General features: G+C 37.7%; 1 protein-coding gene across 1 annotated transcript in view; it reads left to right on the top strand.

The window, feature by feature from the left end:
• Positions 1-15,142, top strand: part of focad (focadhesin) — a 61,339-nt gene extending 46,197 nt beyond the window's left edge. Inside the window, exons 29-44 of the mRNA XM_084109336.1 lie at positions 1,028-1,178; positions 1,487-1,606; positions 1,773-1,895; positions 2,326-2,403; positions 5,290-5,361; positions 5,460-5,562; positions 5,880-5,960; positions 6,032-6,160; positions 6,250-6,365; positions 7,718-7,978; positions 9,640-9,729; positions 11,117-11,294; positions 11,472-11,569; positions 12,818-13,069; positions 14,515-14,590; positions 14,734-15,142. Of these exons, the coding sequence (XP_083965462.1) occupies positions 1,028-1,178; positions 1,487-1,606; positions 1,773-1,895; positions 2,326-2,403; positions 5,290-5,361; positions 5,460-5,562; positions 5,880-5,960; positions 6,032-6,160; positions 6,250-6,365; positions 7,718-7,978; positions 9,640-9,729; positions 11,117-11,294; positions 11,472-11,569; positions 12,818-13,069; positions 14,515-14,590; positions 14,734-14,807 (2,002 nt within the window). The 3' untranslated portion in view covers positions 14,808-15,142. The remainder of the gene's footprint in view (positions 1-1,027; positions 1,179-1,486; positions 1,607-1,772; positions 1,896-2,325; positions 2,404-5,289; positions 5,362-5,459; positions 5,563-5,879; positions 5,961-6,031; positions 6,161-6,249; positions 6,366-7,717; positions 7,979-9,639; positions 9,730-11,116; positions 11,295-11,471; positions 11,570-12,817; positions 13,070-14,514; positions 14,591-14,733) is intronic.
• The last annotated feature ends 4,984 nt before the right edge of the window (positions 15,143-20,126 follow it).

Raw genomic sequence — 20,126 nt, 5'->3', positions numbered from 1 at the left:
ATATATATATATATATATATATATATATACACACACATACACACATATATATATATATTAATGTTTTAAAAGAAGTCTCTTCTGCTCACCAAGGCTTCATTTATTTGATCCAAAATACAGCAAAAAAAAAACAGTAATATTGTGAAATACTTTTACAATTTAAAATAACTGTTTTCTATTTGAATATATTTTAAAATGCAATTTATTTCTGTGTTGGCAATGCTGAATTTTCAGCATCATTACTCCAGTCTTCAGTGTCACATGATCCTTCAGAAATCATTCTAATTGACGATTTGATGCTCAAGAAACATTTATTATTATTATTATTATCAATGTTGAAAAGTTAAAACAGTTGAGTAAAAAAAAAAAGGCAGGATTATTTGATGAATAGAAAGTTAAAAAAAAAAACAGCATTTATCTGAAATGGAAAGCTTTTGTAACATCACTACCGTTCAAAATTTTGGAGTCAGTAAGAGTTTTTTTTTTTTTTTGGAAATAAATTAAATAAATTAATAATTTTATTCAGCAAGGATGCATTGAATTGGTCAAAGGTGACAGTAAAAACATTTATTATGTTGCAAAAGCTTTCTTAATTTTAATTTTACATTTAATTATAATTTTATAATTAATATATATCATTTTTATTATTATTATTATTATTATTATTATTAGTTGTATACTCTTTATCCCCCCCCCCTGTACACTAATACACTCTTAAAGCCTTCGCCGCTATGGCACCCAGACTATGGAATGCTTTGCCAACCAGTATTAGGTTTGCTGAGAATGTGGACAGTTTTAGGGGACAAGTGAAGACTCATTTGTTCAGGTTAGCTTTTGGGTAATCTTTGTTCTTTTATATATTGAAATTGTATCTGTTTTGTATCTGTATTGTTTTTTATTATGTTTTATTGTCTATTGTAAAGCGCTTTGTGACCTAGTCTGTGAAAGGCGCTGTATAAATAAATTGTACTTACTTTTTTTTACTTAATACACTCTTAAACCTTTGTTTGCTCTTTCTCTTTCTCAGTGCTGGTTGTGTGTTAGGTGTTGGTTTGGTCCTGAGTTCTCTCAGTAGCAGTAGTCAGTCTGAGCGGGACCGTGCGCACGTGTCTCTGACGCTGGACAGACTCGTGCAGACGCTGCAGGACAGCAGCAGCATGAGCCGCATGTTGCAGGAGGTAAAACCTTGTTAAGCTTTCAGGTTCACGAACACCTGGGGTTCATGAGGCAGCTGTTGATGAAATGCTAATAATCATTTCAATAAAAGTAATATAAAATTAAAATACTAAAAAATACATTTTATTTGTTTACCTGTATGTCAGGTGACCAATTAACCAACATCAGTGAACCGTGAAACAGTTCTTGCATAAGCTGAACAAATGACCACACGTTGTTGCCGATTTTTTTAAAATAATAAATAAAAAATTGTTTTAAAAAAATGCATCCAAACATTTCCTGTGTCTTTTGTCTGTTCTGTCGTTTTCAGGTTTTGGCCTATTCTGTGGCGTGTGTTGGAGTTTCAGCATTTAGCTCAGGCATTATTGAGGCCAGTAAAGCTGAGGAAAGCATGAACACACTTCGCTCCCTGACGGAGGAAAGCCAACAGGTGAGAACGGAAATTGCCTGTTTCTAAGGCACTAGGTCAGAAGAATCCTAGAACTAAGTTTGGGTTTGTATTGAAGAATACATTTATGATGTGTTTTTGTGCATGAGTGATTAAAAGCCAAATATTTGAGTCACACTTTAAGGCATTTATTCTCTGTGTTTTTAAGACACCAGGCTTTGCTTTGGCGTTGGGACTGACAGTGTTTGGCCTGTCTTGTTTTGGTCATGGTAAAGCTATGGACATCCAGCCCCGTCTGCTGGCCGCCTGGACCAAGATACTGCTGGCAGAGGTGATGTATTATTGTTCAGAGAATCATATTGGGCTCAAAATGTGTTATTTCCATATGTTATGCATATTTTTCCATTATGCATGTATGAAGGCTTGCTGGTCATCATTTTATGTGGTGCAACCACTTTATTATCCATTTCAAAGCTGCTTCTGGGGGGAAAAAAAGTCAGTGGAAAGAAACGGTCAACTAAGAAATTCAGTGTAGAAACAAATGTAGTTTGTCTCCCTGACCCATGAGAAACAGTGTGTTGTTGTGCCGTAGTAAATGAACTATAAATCAGGATCTGATCTAAGGCACAAGTCCAGAATGTAAGGTTGAGTCTTTATCTGCCTGAGATCTTCGTTTTGGTCTAGGAAGTTCTGGCATCAACACTAGATCTCAGCTTTCATGAGAGAGAAACTAAACTGTCATTTTTTTTTTCATTCTCTAGGGTTGTCCCACAATGCAGAGGCTGTCCGCCCTCAATGGACTGATCGCATTAGTGGGGTCTGAGACGGCTCTCATTCAGGTAATTTAAGGGGTCATATGATGCTGTTTTAAAAGTTCTTTATTTTGTTTATTGGGTGTAATAGAATAGGTTGACATGCTTCAAAAACGCATTATTTTTCACATACTGTACATTATTGCAGTACCTCTATTCTCAGTCTGTCTGAAACGCTCTGATTTCTACAAAGCCCCTCTTTCCGAATAGCCCAGAGTGCTCTGATTGGCCAGCTGCCCCAGTGCATTGTGATTGGCCAAACACCTTTAACACCCCTTACAGTTATGTGTCCGACATTTTAGAGAGCGATACATAAAACGCATTCTGATACATCAACTTGTAGACGAGCCTGTATAATTCACTCTTCCAATTCTTCTGAATCAGTTAGCTATTGATAATTTTAGTAACCAAGTATTCTACTGATTATTCCATCGATTAATCGAGCAATCGGATAAAAAATTGTGGTGATAAAAATGTGAACAATGGCCTTTAAAATCACTTAAAATACAAATATAGGTAACACTTTACAATAAGGTTCATTAGTTAACATTAGTTAACTACCTTAATTAATATATACTAAGAATGAGCAATACTTCTACAGCACTTCTACTTCTACAGCACCAATATATTGCGTCTAATAATGCGTTCATGGATTCTCATCCGTGCAACGCGCCACTTCCGGTATTTTGCTGGTTACTCGACACAGGGATTTTTTTAAATCGAGCACTCGATTTTAATTGAGGAATCTTTACAGCCCTAGTTCAAACATATTTGGCTGAATTAAACCAGTATTTCCACTTGCCATTGTGTAGTGTTTACTACAGTAAAGTTGAGTGAGTGGATCAGATATTCAGAGCTGGAGTGAGTGGAGGCGGGGCTAATTCGCATATTCATTGATCCACATATACTAAATGAAGCAAGGATGTAGTTTTTATTATCATTATTATTTTTATTTATTTTTTTTTTACTGCAGAAATACATACAGAAATTTTACAAAATACACAGATCGACCAAAAAAACTAAAATTTTAAAACAAAATAAAAAATAAAAAAATAAGAATAGACGAGGAGAAAAGAGAAAAGAAAAAAGGTAAAGAAAGAAAAGAAAAGAAAAGAAATGAAAAGAAAGACCTTATAATTTGAAATGTATATCCTTTGGGGGTGTTGAGTGTTTTAAGGTATTCAGTAATTTAACATCTTTTACCCTTTCTCTCGTCACCCCACTCTACTCTCCTCTCCTCCCAAAATCAAGTAATGCGGTTTTATGATAATATGGCTATCTGTGCACATCCCCGGGTGAAGGACGAAGCCCACATCCACCCAAGGGTGTAGTTACAATCAAACATTTTTTAGACATGAAATTATTTTCACAGGGAAAAAAAACTTTTAAATATGTAATTTTGGTGATCAAACATGAGTCTTAAGGGATACAATTATTGACTACAGGGGGACTTTAATTTATACAGTGAAGACTATGCAGTGTTATTTTACTTAGAGCTAGAATGTTCTTTTTCCTCATACATTATTCTACACTGAGTCCATTATCATATGTTGAGGTGCTAGTTAAATGCCAGTCTCGTATGGGCACTGCCCTTTTTCACCCACACCTGTGCCAGGCTGGTCTTTGTGTGGCAAATTACACTCCTCCGTGCCCACCCACTTACCAGACACTTACACACACACACATAGAGAGAGAGAGAGAGAGAGAGAGAGAGCAAATGCTGTCTCGCCTTTTTAAATGCAAATGCCACCATACTTGGAAGGTAGCCAGGAAGTGTCGCTATAGAAACGGTGGGACTTGACAGCGGTCTGCAAGGATTTTTTCTCTCAGTGTGAATCGGGGCCTTGTGAATGTCTCGGATTACTCTGCCGCCCCACAGATGAAAAGATTTGTGTTACTTAAAGACTTAAAAGTCACTGAACAAACACTTTCAGCGAATTCAAACTCCCACATCAGTTGATTCCTTCTCGAATCAAATCTTGAATGTAGCATCCCCCACCCCACCCCACCCCACCACACCACACCACACCACACCCCACCCCAGTGGTACTAGCTAACAAGATATATTTAACTAACTAATTGCTTTTTTTCGACTCTGTTTAGTAACTTTTTGCACGTACATGTAAGCGGATCAACCTCAGAAAGTTAACTACTGCTGGGGAAATAGTACGGCAGTAACAGCAGTGGGCAACATGAGGGCACTCTAGAAATCAGTCTAATATGCTGATATGGTGCTTAAAAAAATATGCTGATTTTGTGCATTGGTGCTTAAACAAATCTTACTGACCCCAAACTTTTGAACACAGGGTTCGTACAAGTTGCTTACAGTGCTTGAAGTACTTGAATTTTTTAAAGTTAAGTCCTGGAAAACCCTTGAAAACAGCCATTTTCATGAAAAGGTACTTGAAAAGTGCTTACATTTTTTTAAAGACAATTAATATATGTGAAATTAGGGAATTTATCTTTTCAAGCAAAATTAACGCCGAAGCCGGACTGATATAGAGCCATTTCGCATGGCTATGAGCGTGATATTGTTAATGAATATCCAAGTATATGATACAGCTTTCATTCTTCAGGTATAATTAATATCATATATTCATAAATTCTAAATCAGTTTGAATAAGGAAACTAGCTTTTTTAGAATTTGAAAGATAATAGAGATGTTGTTTGATAAGTGAGATCTCTGATTGTAGTCCTTGATAACCAAAAAAGCAGTGCTTTGAAAGTCCTGGAATAGTATTTTACAGTATCCGTACGAACCCTGTGAACAGTTGTGTAGTTAAAATGCTTGAGTGTTAAAACACTTTCAATTCACTTTTATTTGTTGCAACTGGTTAGTTTGAGTTTGACGTAGGCTTATACTGTGCCCTTGAAGTCTTTGACCTTCAGAAAGTGTGTTTTTATCTCCGTCAGTTGAAGAGTGAAACAGAGGAGTCCTCACAACAGCAGGGCAGACTGAACGAGGTCATCCGAGCCCTCACACAGGTTAGAATTCATGCATTTGGCATTCATGAAAATGTATATACTGGAAGTGAAACAGTGGTTTGATTGATGTTAAGTTCTCATGCCTTCCTCTGCACTAGATCATCACCTTCTCAGGGACAATAGGTCTGCAGTCTAACGGAGCATGTCTGCTGGGACACCTGCATCTGGCCCAGATGTGCAGCAGCCACAGTCGAACCGCAGGTGAGACTACAGTTATTCACAATAACCTAGTCATCTGAGTTTTTTTTTAAATGTGTATTAATACTGTTGTTGTTGTTGTTGTTGTTGTTGATACTTGTAATAAAATGTAAAAAGTAAAAGTAATTTTTTTTTAATTATCAATGGCATTATTTTTGTTCATAATAATAATAAAATACATCTAAAATTTAAAATGTTCAGTCTACTACTACCACTAAATAATAATAGCTAAATAATAAAAATAACAAAACACAAACAAATGTATAGTGTATAAATGGAAGAAGAGCAATAAAACGTACTTCTCCACGTCTCTTGAACAGTTCCTCAGGACTTTGGTTATCTCCCAGAGAAGAGTGTCATCCGAGCGAGTGTAGACTTCATCACTGAAGCTGGAAGGAAAGGTAACACTCTGTCTAATGCTGTCTAATAAAAAAAGCTCTCTGTTAAATACTAATGCTGTGACTTTGTCCAGGGCCTGAGTTCACCGCTCCACTCCTGGTGAAGACGGTTCTGGCAGCTTTAGGCTCGGTTGGTGGAAGCTTCCAGTATCCTCCAGTCAACTGGAGTGCCATCCTCTCTCCGCTGATGAGACTCGGCTTCGGTCAGCTTCCTCTTCGTCATCATCTTGAATTAGTGTTTTATAGGAAATGCCTGGTGAGAAATGATTTTGAAGTGTTCTCCCGTGTGCAGGTGAGGAGGTGCAGCATCAGTGTTTAGAGTTGGCTGCCAGTCAGGCCCAGTCCTCCCAGAGTGCCTCGCTCTTCCTCGGCATCTGGCTTGTGCCTCCCCTGGTTCACAGCCTCAGTGTGAGTGTTTGTTTCTTTCTGTGTGTAATAGATGTTTGAGGTTTCTCCATGCAGATTATTATTTTTTTATACCATAAATAGCTAGTTTTAGATGTGCAAGCCCTGCTAATATGTTCTTCAAAAAGTTTGTGGAAATGTATGATGTTGTAATACAGTAATTTGAAAAAAATATATATTTTTTATATTATGTAATATATTATGTAAACTGTGTGTGTGTGTATACTGTATGTATGTATGTGTGTGTGTGTATATATATATATATATATATATATATATATATATATATATATATACATACATACATACATACATACATTTAAATAATAAAATAAAACATAATAATCTGCAAGTTCTAGGAACTCGGTTAAAATATAATAAATAAATACTGAAAAAATAAGGTTGTTAAATGCATTGTTTCTAATGAGAGTAATGGTAATAAATAAATTGATGTTTTTTGCCATAAACAAGCAGTCCTACATGACGGTGAGTTTTACATATGCATATTTCTGCTCTTATTTTATTTAGAAAATGTATACATTTCCTGGGGGCTGTATGTAGAATTAAGAAAACCCTTGTTCTTAGCGACACCTGTGGCCGTTAAGTGAACTGCAGCCAGAAACTCTGCTGGTGTTCACACTCGTGCACACGTAACGTACAAGAGACTGAACGAGATCCCTGATATTCTCGCGGCAAAGTCCTTTTTTTGTTCTTCGCTTAGAAGTACAAAGAAGTTGGCAAGACTTTTGCAGCGATATACATCTGATCATAGCGATGTGGATGTTAGCACAAGCTCTGCAATTCACCGGCATCATGTCAACAGATGAGGTCAAAGTGTTATGATAGTTTGATGATTATAATGGAAATTTGAGACTATAGACTATATAGATCTGAATTTGTGATCTATAGTTTGAATTAATCTCTTTTCTTTGCATGACACATTCATTGACATTTCAGTGCAGAATAGCTCTTTCTGCATTATCATGAACATTGTATAAGCATTGTGTCATTGAACAGAAGAAAGGCTCTTGAGAACGCATAAACATCGCATCCTTTTTGATTTTTATGTGAAGGACTAGTTTTTGCTGGGAAAATCAAGTCGACAGGCTTTCACAGATAACACAGGAAGTCTTGTTTTTTAAGCGAATAATACATGACAATTCGTACTTATAGCCCCTTTAAACCCATAACTTTTCCTTTTGTAATATTCATAAGCTGTTATGTGGAATGTATTTTGTAAGGATGCTGAAAAGTGAAGTAGTGATTAGTATCTAATTTTCTGTAAGTAGTTCATCATGGTTTTCTGGCTTGAAAATGTCTCTCTGCCTCTTGTCTATCCCTGGGACCCTCCACAGCTCCGCACCAGGGCTCATCTGTACGAGTGCCTGAGCTCCTGGATGAAGCACGTAGCTGAAGACAAACTGCAGGTGTATGTGGACAGTCTGGCAGTGCAGCAGTTTGAGCCCGACACACGTGCTCAGCGCTTGCCCCTGTGCCGGTCCATCCTGCACGGCCTGTCCAAAGCCATGGCGGTCCCCAACCCGCCCCAAAACTGCTGGACCGCGCTGTGCTCTGCCACTGAAAAGATCTATAACCTCCTATCTGATAATATACCGGTATGTTCTGGCAGTTACCTGAAAGCCGTGACACACCAAGCACAGGTTTTGCATTGTGTTTCACACCATCAGACCCTTATAGACTGTTGATACCTGCTGATATAGACAGTTATTTCCTAATGCCTGGTTCAGATTACACGATTTTTTTGTCTGTTACGATAGTCACTGTGTCAGATTACACGATTTTGACTCCTAAAAATCTTGTCATGTCGTGGACAAGACTACCGTAAGCACGGTGAACTGAAGATTATCTCTTTTGTAGATAGAAAGTCTTTTTCGACTTTCATGAATTTGAAAACAAATAATTATGAAGAAAATATTCTTTTAAAAAAAGCTACTAAGGAGATTATAAAAATCGTGCCAAAATCGGGCTAAAATCGTGTAATCTGAACCAGGCATTACACGCAGACGCAGAACGCACAAGCTAGTTAGCAGTCGCCTACAGTCTTAGCGGTGTGTTCAAGCGCATCTTTTTGGCCGAGACGCGGCCGACATGAAGCAACAACATTGTCAGCTTTCGTCAATTCTAGTTCTTTTACGTTGGCTTGGTGTGTCACAACCTTAATGGAAGATGTGTTATAGTCAGGGTTTGAAATGAACACCCGCCAACACGTCAAATCTGGGTAAAAATTAACTGTGGCGGGTAACGCTGTCAAATCACTAGCCAATTTGTGACCCTGGACCACGATTTTTTGAGATTTATACATCATTTGAAAGCTGAATACATAATCTTTCCATTGATGTATGGTTTGTTAGGATAGGACAATATTCGGCCGAGATACAACTATTTGAAAATCTGGAATCTGAGGGTACAGAAAAATCGAAATATTGAGAAAATCGCCTTTAAAATTGTCCTTTTCTATTGGCGATAGTGCTGCATTCACTCACAAAAATAAATGTTTTATATATTTAAGGTGGGAAATTTACAAAATATCTTCATGGAACATGATCTTTACTTAATATCCTAATGATTTTTGGCATAAAAGAAAAATCTATAATTTTGACCCATGCAATGTTTTGTTGGCTATTGCCACAAATATACCCGTGCAACATAAGACTGGTTTTGTGATCCAGGGTCACATTTGGTGCGTTACTCATTATTATCTTTACTCAGTTTGCTTGGGAAATTTGTACAAGACAAATCTGCGCAGATTTAGCGCAAGTCATCATGAACATCATCTTACTTGAACATACACGTCACTACACAACAAATAACGGCGCGCTTGTTCATTTGCATTGAAACAATGGCGAAGATTAAAAAGCATTTGGTTAACAGAAAATACATTGTTATTTTCCAACATCCTACATTTTTTATGTTCTTTGTACTGTGTTGATCTGTCCACCTAAAACACATTTTTGGTAAAAGGGATGAGGATGAAAGAGGAAGGGATGAGATGGCTGGATGACAGGATTTTGTTTGAATAAGAAATATATATATATATATATATATATATATTATAAATATATATTTTTATTTACTTTTTGGCTAGTAGAAGTTCTGAATGGCCGGTAACTTAAAAATTTAGTAGCCAAATTGGCTGGTAAGTGAAAAAGTTCATTTCAAACCCTGGTTATAGTCAAACATGTTGATTAAGCATTGAACACTTAGCCAGTCCTGCTGCTGTACAGTGATATTTTTGGGGTTTTGTGTTGGTCTGTAGGCTGGTGAGGTGGACCTCTATGAAGAGATGTGTTCCTGTCTGTCTGAACTGAGCGACACTGAGGTAGACCGCATCATCAAAGTCACCGAGGTAAAATAGAACTGTAATGTTTGTGATTTCTAACTTTATAAATCTGATTCCTTTGATTCTGTTGATAGTCACAATATCTTGCCTCAGGGTAATGGACACATTTCTTCACTGTGCAAGCTCAAGATGCGTATAAAATGACATCAGATGGTTAATATTGAAGAGAAGATTGAATAACCAAATGAAATGCTTTTTCTCGGTCACACCACATCATAAGGGTCATTTCATAAAGTGTGTGCCTTTGGTTTTTCATGAACATGTAAATAGTGACTTTAACTGTGTACAACTAATGTCAGCAGCAATTATAGAGTGCAACAGTCTAGAAGTAAAAACCACTAATTTTCTCCTTGATTTTAAACAACAACTTATAAACCTTTAAAAGTAGAAGCCCGCATTTTTCAACTTTTTTTTTTTTTAAATAATCATGTTTAACTCTTTCCTTCCCAGCGTTTTTTAAAAAGTTTACACCGTAATTTTTTTAAATCATTTTCACAAAATTTTAATGGCCCAAAGAATATTTTTTTTGTATGAATATCTGACCATTTTTTCCAAAAAAAATGAAAGAAAATAGCCTCTTCTTTTAAACAAAACAAACAAAAAAGTTTAATTCTAGCTTAATCCATTGTTCCACACTTGTTGAATGTGGGTAAGTTTAATTTTAAAAAAGCAACATTTTGAGTAAAAAGCTGAGAGAATTGTGCTTTTGTTAAAAACTACATCCGGACCGGATTCAGAATGAGTAGATCGAGTCCATCAACACGCCTAATGCTTGCACAGTCCTATAGCTATTCCTGGGTCGACATTTCATTCAGTAACATTACGCGGTTTTGATTTATATGCTGTTTAATGTTGATGGTCGTGCTATTTTACATATTATGTATCTTTACATATGCTATGGCTTGTTTCTGCTGCTGCTTCTCACTCTTTCAGACGACGTGTCATAGCGCCCCCTACCGTTTCATTTTAATTCCTTTTATTTGTATTTTGTTTTAATGCCTTCATTCTTCATGAAGATGCCTTTATTTGGAAATAAATAGATATGTTTGATTACATAAATATTAATAAACAATACATATTGCAATGAATAGATCAATATCTATTATAATTATTATCATTTATTGTATATATATATATATATATATTTGTTGGGTTTTAGTGAACATAATATTTTGTTTTAAAGACTTAAAGTTGTGTCCCCAGGTTATGCATCATGCAGTGGATGTAAGAGTTCTGTTAGCGTCAAACTGAGTCATTTATCATGTCATGTAACAACCATCCCAGATCCAATTTACAAGTTAAATGGCTTGCTCAGAGGTACACTGACGCTGACTAGAGACATTAAATCAACATATTTGTACAACCTCACACTGGTTTTGTGCTCCCTCTACAGGCTAATGTCGAAAAAACAGCTTTCATCCTATCCTACCTGACCTCTAAAGGCAGAGTCCCTCTCCTCGGGCTCAATGATGTCATCAGTACCATCCTCCGGGTGGGGAATAAAAAACAAATAAGCTGGCTTCTTCTGCAGGGCCTCCACCAATCACGGTTCGCCTCTAGTCCCAATACAGGTAGGCTAATAATACTGATATATATAATAGTAGAAAAAGTGCTTAAGTAAAAAGGCACACTACCGTTCAAAAGTCTAAGATCAGTAAGACCCCAAACCTTCCATTTCTAATAGCCACACTTTGATGAACTCGAATCATTATGTTGCTTCAGAAAGTAAAATGTTTGTTTGTTTTCAGGGGTCTCGAAACGAATGGAGTGGCTACTGGAATTAATGGGCCACATCAGAAACGTTGCATACGGATCTCCCTCTGTTAAATGTGTCAACGTTATGGAGGTATGTGCGATATGACTGCGCTGCAAAATCTTTTCGCTTTAATTTATTGGCCACTGGTTTCTTTTAGGCCGCTTTACAGTCGTATGTGGATTTGCCTCTCAGAAGAGCAGTCACTGACATCTGGAAAGTGTTTTTAGTTGCCTTGCTGTGGGCCTAATGATATAAACAGTTATTTCCTCTATAAAACGCGTTACCCGCTGCAGGAAACAAGAAACTACCTGTTCACTGACAGATTAAAACTATGCGGTAACGCAACGCTGGTTTACTTGGTCAAAACAATCATACTAAAAACACATTTGAGTGTGTTGAAAGTTACTCTGTGCGTTCGCTATGAGACACTTGTTGCACACTGCAGTAAGCTCGATCGATATTAGAATATCATATTAATAAAAGCTGAATGACTAGTGTTGCTAAATGGCATGCAATTGATTTTAAAATATAGTGTACGGCAGACAAAATGCTAATTTACTACAAATAAAGCTCTTTCTGATTATGCTATGTTAGCCACTTGACAGAATAGTGTCTCTGAAGTACAAACATGTTACTCGCGGTAAATCAAGAAAACAAGAGATTCAAACAATAAGACTAACCATGTTGAGCTTTATAACAATGATTCATTTTCTGTCGATAAAGGAATCCAAACAGTTGCTCACCGGTCTAATAAAACATATAATATATTAAAGCGTCTTTTGTGTTTTCATGGTTTCTACGGAAGTAAAACTGAAGGGTAACGCAGATATGACGTCACGTCATTTGACGACACATTGACACGGACTGTTACACTGGTTAAAATTGCTGATTTTTATTGATTTAAACATTATTGGAAACATTTGGCATGATGTAAGCACACAAGGCAACAAAATATATAACACCGTTCTAGTGGATTTTGCATATTTTAATCCAAAAATCGTACATATTTTGCCTTTAAATCGGCATGAAACAAGTCTTTTTATGTGCTGGTTTCTCAAACAAGAAAAAAAAAGTTATTTTGTCTATCGGGAATTGTTCGGATGGTTGTGCTTTGCTATTGGTCGATCTCATGTGAGTGACAGGTTGCCCCGCCCTCGTGCCAGTAAACACATCATCAGAGATGAGATGAGATGTTGATGCAAGAGAGAGGGGAAGATTTTTTGATTAAAGATTGTGAGGTCACGTGAATAACAAAGAATGACGTGCTCGGATAAATCGTTTATAATGCAGCAATATTTTACTGATTTCAAGGTGACTCTAAACGTAATGTCTTTGCAGGGCACAGACTTCCTCCTCGGTGTGTTTGCTGCAGCAGTGGCGTCCTGGGCGGACCATTGCTCCCCGCTTCTCATTGGCATCAGGGCCCAGTGGTTTCCCTGGCGTCAGTGCTCTCAGACAACAGAACTGACTCATGGCCTGTACGTCAACCCTGCCACCACTGAGCTGTCGGTCTCCTCATGCCTCTCTGGAGTCCCACACAGCATCAAGCAGCTCCTCGCCAAAGAGCCGTGGAAGGCCCAGTCACAAAAGGCATGGCATGTTTTACCTCTCCTTTTACTATTTAAAGGCCCCGTTCTTCGTGATCCCATGTTTCAAACTTTAGTTAGTGTGTAATGTTGCTGTTAGAGTATAAATAATATCTGTAAAATTATAAAGCTCAAAGTTCAATGCCAAGCGAGATATTTTATTTAACAGAAGTTGCCTACATCGAACGGCCGTTTGGACTACATCCCTCTACTTCCTTCTTTAGTGACGTCACTAGAACCGTTTTTTGACTAACCTCCGCCCACAGGAATGCTCCCTCAACTCTACCGAAATTCGTTTATGTACTTGCGCACTTCTTATAACTTACTGTGTTTACTCAGCTCTTACGGTAAGTAAAACTGACGCTTCATCTTTTGTGTGATGTACAATAAACTTTATTAAACTCATCAGTATATGTTTGATCATCATTCAGACAGCAGACTTGTAGGCTATTAATAAATAATGGATACATACAAGCAGATGACAAATACGTTATAGCCGTAATTAAACTACTAAACTATACCTGTTTCATCTCTATACAGCACTCTGACTCCGTAGGCATTATTGTCCGACTCGAAATGAACACCGTTACTGAGAGTTTCTGATATTATCATCATTCCGTGAGATGAAATTGTCCTGAGAGACTGAGCGCGAGCTCATGAAGCTCCGCCCCCTGGGTCGTCCAGCAGCAGCTTATTTGCATTTAAAGGGCACACACTAAAACAGCGCGTTTTTCTGAGCCCCAAAAAATGACAATTTAAACATGCTGTAAAAAATAATCTGTTGGGTATTTTGAGCTGAAACTTCACATACACACTCTGGGGACATCAGAGACTTATTTTACATCTTGTGAAAAGGGGCATAATATGGGACCTTTAAATATGTGGAGTTCTGGTTGATGTTATGGGTTGCTTTGCACAGTTTAAGATGTCATTCATGTCCATTGCACAAATGAGTTACACACCATTGTAATAAATACAGTCCTCAACCTTAAATATGAGCAATATCAGTAGTAATTAAAAATAAAGCTAATATTTTCCTGTTTATCTATCTACTCCACTGTTCAACATTGCATTTATTTGATCAAAAATACAGTAAAAAGTAATATTTAGAAAAAAGATTAAAATAACAGTTTTCTATGTGAATATATAATTTTCAGCATCATTCCTCCAGTCTTCAGTGTCACATGATCCTTCAGAAATCATTCGAATATGCTGATTTGCTGCTCAAGAAACATTTTTTATTATTATCAGTTTAAAACCGTTAATATTTTTGTGGAAACCGTGATACAATTTTTCAGGATTCGCTGATGAATAGCAAGTTCAAACGAACAGCGTTTATTTGAAATAGAATGTTAAAGTCTATTATCACTTTTGATCAATTTAGTGCTGCTTTGCTAAATGAAAAAAAAAAAAAGACTGACTCCATTCTTTCTTTCTGTATGCCATCAGTTCATCGACTGGCTGTTCAGCATCACTGAAGCTCCTAAGCCGAGTTTCTCCGAGACTGCCGTACTTACAGCCAGAGGTGAGAAGCTTTGTTTTAAACAAATGAAATGATTATTCTTTAATCTGTTTTAATAGCATGATCATAAGAAGCAAAGGATTGTTATATAGACTTTTTATATACATTCTCTCATTTGACTGATTTGTATCTCTTGTTTGTCTTAGCGGCATTAATGTCTCTGAGATCCACGGTGGAGTTCAGGAAGAAGGGTGTGTGGACCAGGGCGTATGGCTGGTGATCCTGTGAAAGCGACGGCACACCAACGGATAGATACTGTTCACTTGCCTGTGTGGAGGAGCATCTACATAACAGTGCTAATGTTTGAACAATTCACAAACTCCCCATAATCTCCATCTGTTACCAACCAGAGAGAAAACTGACATGTTTAATAGACTGAAAGTAGGAATACCATAGTATATTATTTTAAAAAGATGTGATGGTGCACATAAAAATGGGCTCAGAAAGCATCCTTTTCAACTTTTGTTAATTTCCACTTTCATGCTTTGCATGTAAAATGTATTGACTATTTTTTGTGACCAGTTATGTAAAATAAATGTATCTGTGCCATGCCAAGTATCTTTTTCTGTTTAAACGAAGCTCACTCTTTTCGCATAAATTTCCTTTCATTAAGAAGTTGAAATCCAGATCAAGCTGATTTTAACCTCTTGCTTCCTTTAACCCGACAGCTTTCTGTTTCCCATCAGCCACTCTGATACTGAATACAATATCTGATGCCTGATGGTCTATATTGTAGTCTGGTCCACACTGTAGCTTAGGCTAGCCAAGAACTGCCCATTTAGGCCACCATTTCAAATACCCTAAACAGACTAAATTGGGCTTCAAAGTGAATCAGGGTGAGACAAAAACAAAGAATTTATGATGTATTGACTCATTATTAGAGTAAAGACATTTAGAATATCACACAAGATTTCTATTTCAAATAAATGCTGTTCTTTTGAAATAATTCTGAAAAAGATTTACCACGGTTTTCACAAAAATAAAAATAAATTAAGTAGCACCTGTTTTTAACACTGATAAGAAATGTTTCTTAATTATCAAATCAGCATAACTGAATGATTTCTGAATGATATCTGAAGGATCATGTGACACTGAAGACTGGAGTAATGATGCTGAAAATTCAGCTTTCAGCACAGGAATAGATTGCATTTTAAAATAGGAAATGGTTGTTTATTTTTTAAATTATAATATTTTGCTGTTTCACTGCATTTTAATCAAATAAATGCAGCCTAGTTGAGCATAAGACACTACTTTCAAAAACATTTTAAAAAAATCGAACCAATCCCAAACTTCTGAACTCTTCTGTACATACTGTGTATTTTTCCAATGAATCAAATTACAATTTGTTTGAAGGAATGCAGTGTTCTCTTCGTTTCATCAGATTTGCCTAGCAGAAGATTAAACGATTTGTTTAGGGAATGGTTCAGGAGCCTCGCGCAGTGATTGGTCCGTTCCTTCTTGAGAGGAGTGGAGAGTCACTTTAATTCAACAAATAAAGCTGCAGCCATTCACAACTTAAGTTTTGTTTTTGTTTTTCAGCATAACTGCTCAACAAAAAAACATTTTAAAATCATTAAATGATTCATATTAAAATGAAGGCAACCTTTACAGTGGGTCTCTTTGGAATGAACATCAGAGACTCAACTTTCTCTGCGTCAAAAAGGGATTCTCTAAACAAGTCAATGTCAAATTCATCTTAAGGATACTTCAGTATAGCATTAAGCTTTGTATCAGTAGAAAACCTGTAGTATTTTCGAATTACCGTGCTTCCTACCCTCATATCCCCCTGAGACGAGAGATTTATGTATTTTTTGTCTGGAAAAAATCCTCCGATGACACAAAAATCGTCATTTTGCATCATCGGAGGATTTTTTGGCCAGAGGCGAGAGACTACAGCCAAGTAGGGGCTGTCCCGCATGTTTTCAACCCGCCCCAAAAAGGATGGGTTCTCACTCACAGAATGTACAAATAGTGTCAGCCATCTTTTTTTGGAAGGTAAGCCAACCATAGACAGTAGAAGCCAACAGGCTCTTGTTCTGTGGAGAAAGCTGAGTAGTAGGGGTTACCATACATCCTCTTTTTCCCGGACATGTCCGGCCGTCGAGATCGTCCAAAATGTCCGGGATTCAGTTTTTGCTTTCTAACAGTCGCCATTCATTGTTTACATGCACACCTTTTGTTTCAATCTAACTGAATTCATTCCGATTGGTGAATCTGAATAGTGTTTACATGAACGCTAATCAAGTGATCGGTTGATGTGCGTTATAGCATTGCGCGCAATCGGGGGGACGTGGAGGCAAAATAACAAAGTAATTAATCAGAATACTTAGCAAAAGTTTCTCTTGCTCATAGCTCATGGACACTGAGCTATGAGCAAGCACTCTGCAAGTTTCAGAAGGGAATGATTCAGATTTCTCTTGGCACAGCTACTAGAAGACAGACGGGTTGCTCACGTCACATCTACGTCGTCAAGCTCAGTTTGAGTCTGCGCAGTACGCTCGGCCATCAGGAATTGACTTCACTTTTCTCTGTTGAATCCAATGGGGTCGCTGTGTCCATTTATTTTACTGTCTATGGATAAAACGGCATCTTTTCAGTTTCGAGTCAACTAGTAGCTGCCCTCTGTAACCGGTAGGCGTGGCTTGGGAGTGGCCTCGTAGGGCAGCGAAGTAAGTGCATTTTGGGAGTTGTTGTCTTTCATTCACATGAGCCAAAAATATTTTTTTGGGCTTTTCTCAGTCTAGAAGGCTGAATAATTCAAATTCAAAAATAATTTTACATTTCTACTACATAAATGACCCAATTTAAATACACATTCATCTTTCCAGAGGTGAAGTATCCCCAGAGAATGTCTAATAAGGGGAGAAGTTTCACTTTCAGTAAACTTCCGGCTTCTGAACTGGTTGCAGTTCCACTCTGGTTCCATATGAGGGCGCTCACAGGATGAGTGCAGAATGAATGGAGGTCTATAGCGCTATACCCCTCAAAATCCACTTTCCTTAGGATATAATTTTTTGTCTAGTAATTTGAATGTTGTATTCGAAAGGAGATGCAAAGAAATTACACATTGCGGGGTGTTCGATTTTTTAAGAGTCACTTATTTGCTTTAAAAAGTCTTTTAAAGTGTCAATGACGTCATACACATCATACGACCAGAGATACTGCTTTACGGCAATCCTTCAGTCACTTTGATGCTTTCGCGCTCTGCACTTTCTTTTCTCTCGAGGCATCGACAACACAGCTGACACAGGTAAATAGACGTGCTAGAAGAGTTTTTGTTTTGTTCGTTTCTGGTCCCATTTCGGATGCCACGATGCCATCAAGTGGTATCTCTGGTCGTAATCAGTCCTTCACTGACCAATCAGCGTTCATTAGCAGAATGCTAGCGTGTTATGGGCAACAACAACTCAACCTGTAAGAAATTGAAAGGACATAAGTACTCGTTCATTCAACTTTCGACCTATAACCCATGTTGAACTTGCAAAACCTACAATCAAATCTGAGATTTCTCAACGGCAATTGGGTGAAAGAGACAAATTTAGCCGTCTAGCCCCATAGACTCCCATTCATTTTGCACTCATGGGCGATCGCCCCCAGTGGAACTGTGGTGGAACTACAACCAAAATTCGGTACAATAGGACTTAATAGGGAGTGGGCAGGCTGTCCGTAGACGGGCTCTGGTATCCCTTTAACATTTGGTTTGTCTCTTTGTTTACGTTTGCTGCCATCTACTGGTGCCTGAATATCACCGCAGTTTTCACTACAAATTACATACAAATAAAATGACTGTCATATGGTCAACTACTGAATTTTTGAGAATATGAGGTTTTATTGAAAATGGGAATGACTTTTGGAACTCTCAGTAAAATGGGTTGCAAATTACAAACCTATTAATGATCTTCTGCAATTTATGCCATTGTTTTCTAGCACAAGTCTGTTCCTACAGGTGTTGGGTCCGAGTCGAGTCCAAGTCCTTAACAATCGAGTACGAGTCCAAGTCCGAGTCTAAAATGTCAGAATCTGTGTCAAGTTCAAGTACAAATTCATCCGAGTGCGTGACAAGTCCGAGTTCGTTCAAAATTGGACTAGAGTCCGAGTTCGAGTACCCCAACTCTAGTTCCTACATTTACAGCTGTCTTAAAAAAAAAGAAAAGAAAAGAAAAAAAGTTTCTTAATGTACTCATTAAATTACTGAATTTAATGTAATTCTCAAATGTGCGTACGATAGTTACGTATGACACTGAAGCTTCGATGTGCGTATAGCACATGCTACACAATTTCTAGTGAAGCCCCGTATCGGGGTGTGTATTGGTTTACTAGAGTCACGTGATCAACGACAAATGAAGCCTCACTTTCTGTCCAATCACGTGCGCGTTTCGCTTTGGGTGTCAGAAGGCTCGAACCCCACATCTTATTTAACGAGTCAGTGTTGGCTCAGTCTGGTTGATGGGTTTGTGAGGAGAGACAATTTATTTATTTAATGAAAAAATCAAACACAAACATGTAAGGCTTTTATTTGTATACATAACATTGAAACTATGGAGTGTGTTGTGGTTGCTTCATCTGCCAGAGCTTCTAACACAGGCTTCTGGCTGCTTTATTTTCCATCTCGACACTCTCGAAGCTTTGAATCTTTTCCCGGAACAGTCAGGGGAAAGCCTCAGTGATTCATGAGGCTTCATTTCCCCATCCCTAGCGTACGAGTGATTCAGACCCGGACAGCAACACATGGAATCTACGTGTGCCAGATGTGGGCCGGATCTGGGCCGACACTTTGTTGCTGTCTGGGGAGAAATGAACGAATCCACAAAAAAGAACGTGTCTACGCCTCTCTTCCAGATGTGAAATCTAAATTGCAAATTCTCTTGAAATTGTGCGCAGCTGAATGGTTTCAGATCTCCGCCTTGTAAACGCCCCCTAATTAATGTCATTAACATATTAAACAGCACTAGTCGACGTCTAAATGCTTTACTTGAGAATGGCGAGCGGCAAGAATTGCTCAGATTTCCACATACCTGCAATGCTTCACATTAGGCCTGGTTTGACAGACTGCATGGTTAAGCAAGGACTAGGACATTAAAGAATTAAAAGACATTAAAAAAACATTACTGTGCATCTTGAGACAAAACAATGGCAGTGACATATTTTAAGATATGCCAGTCCAAGTTGCTTTCAGTTAAAATAGCTCAAACATACATTTTAGTCTGAGACTAGAATTAAGCCTTGTTTGTGAAACCGGGGGTTCATTTATCGATATTTCCTTTCTTTGAGTAACCTGATTTGCCTGTTGTTCACGTTTTGAGTAAAGAAATTTGTTAGTGTAATGCCTAAAGGACACAAAGCAGTGAAGGTCACTGTGATATCAGAGCTGACCTGGTTTTTATTGGTCTATTCATGGCAGAAATTTGTGAAAGGTGTGGCGAGTCAGCAGCATCATGACATAAAAGTGGAATCCCACATTTATTAGGAGTCCAACTGCTTCACTGGGAGATGACCTGTAGAGACATGAAGGCTTCAGTAACCGTGTTGCTCTTTTTGA

Source organism: Abramis brama (genome assembly GCF_963993115.1).
Source record: "Abramis brama genome assembly, chromosome: 3".
Taxonomy (NCBI): Eukaryota; Metazoa; Chordata; class Actinopteri; order Cypriniformes; family Leuciscidae; genus Abramis; species Abramis brama.
Note: the sequence above shows the minus strand (reverse complement) of the source record. Positions and strands in the feature narration are given on the sequence as shown.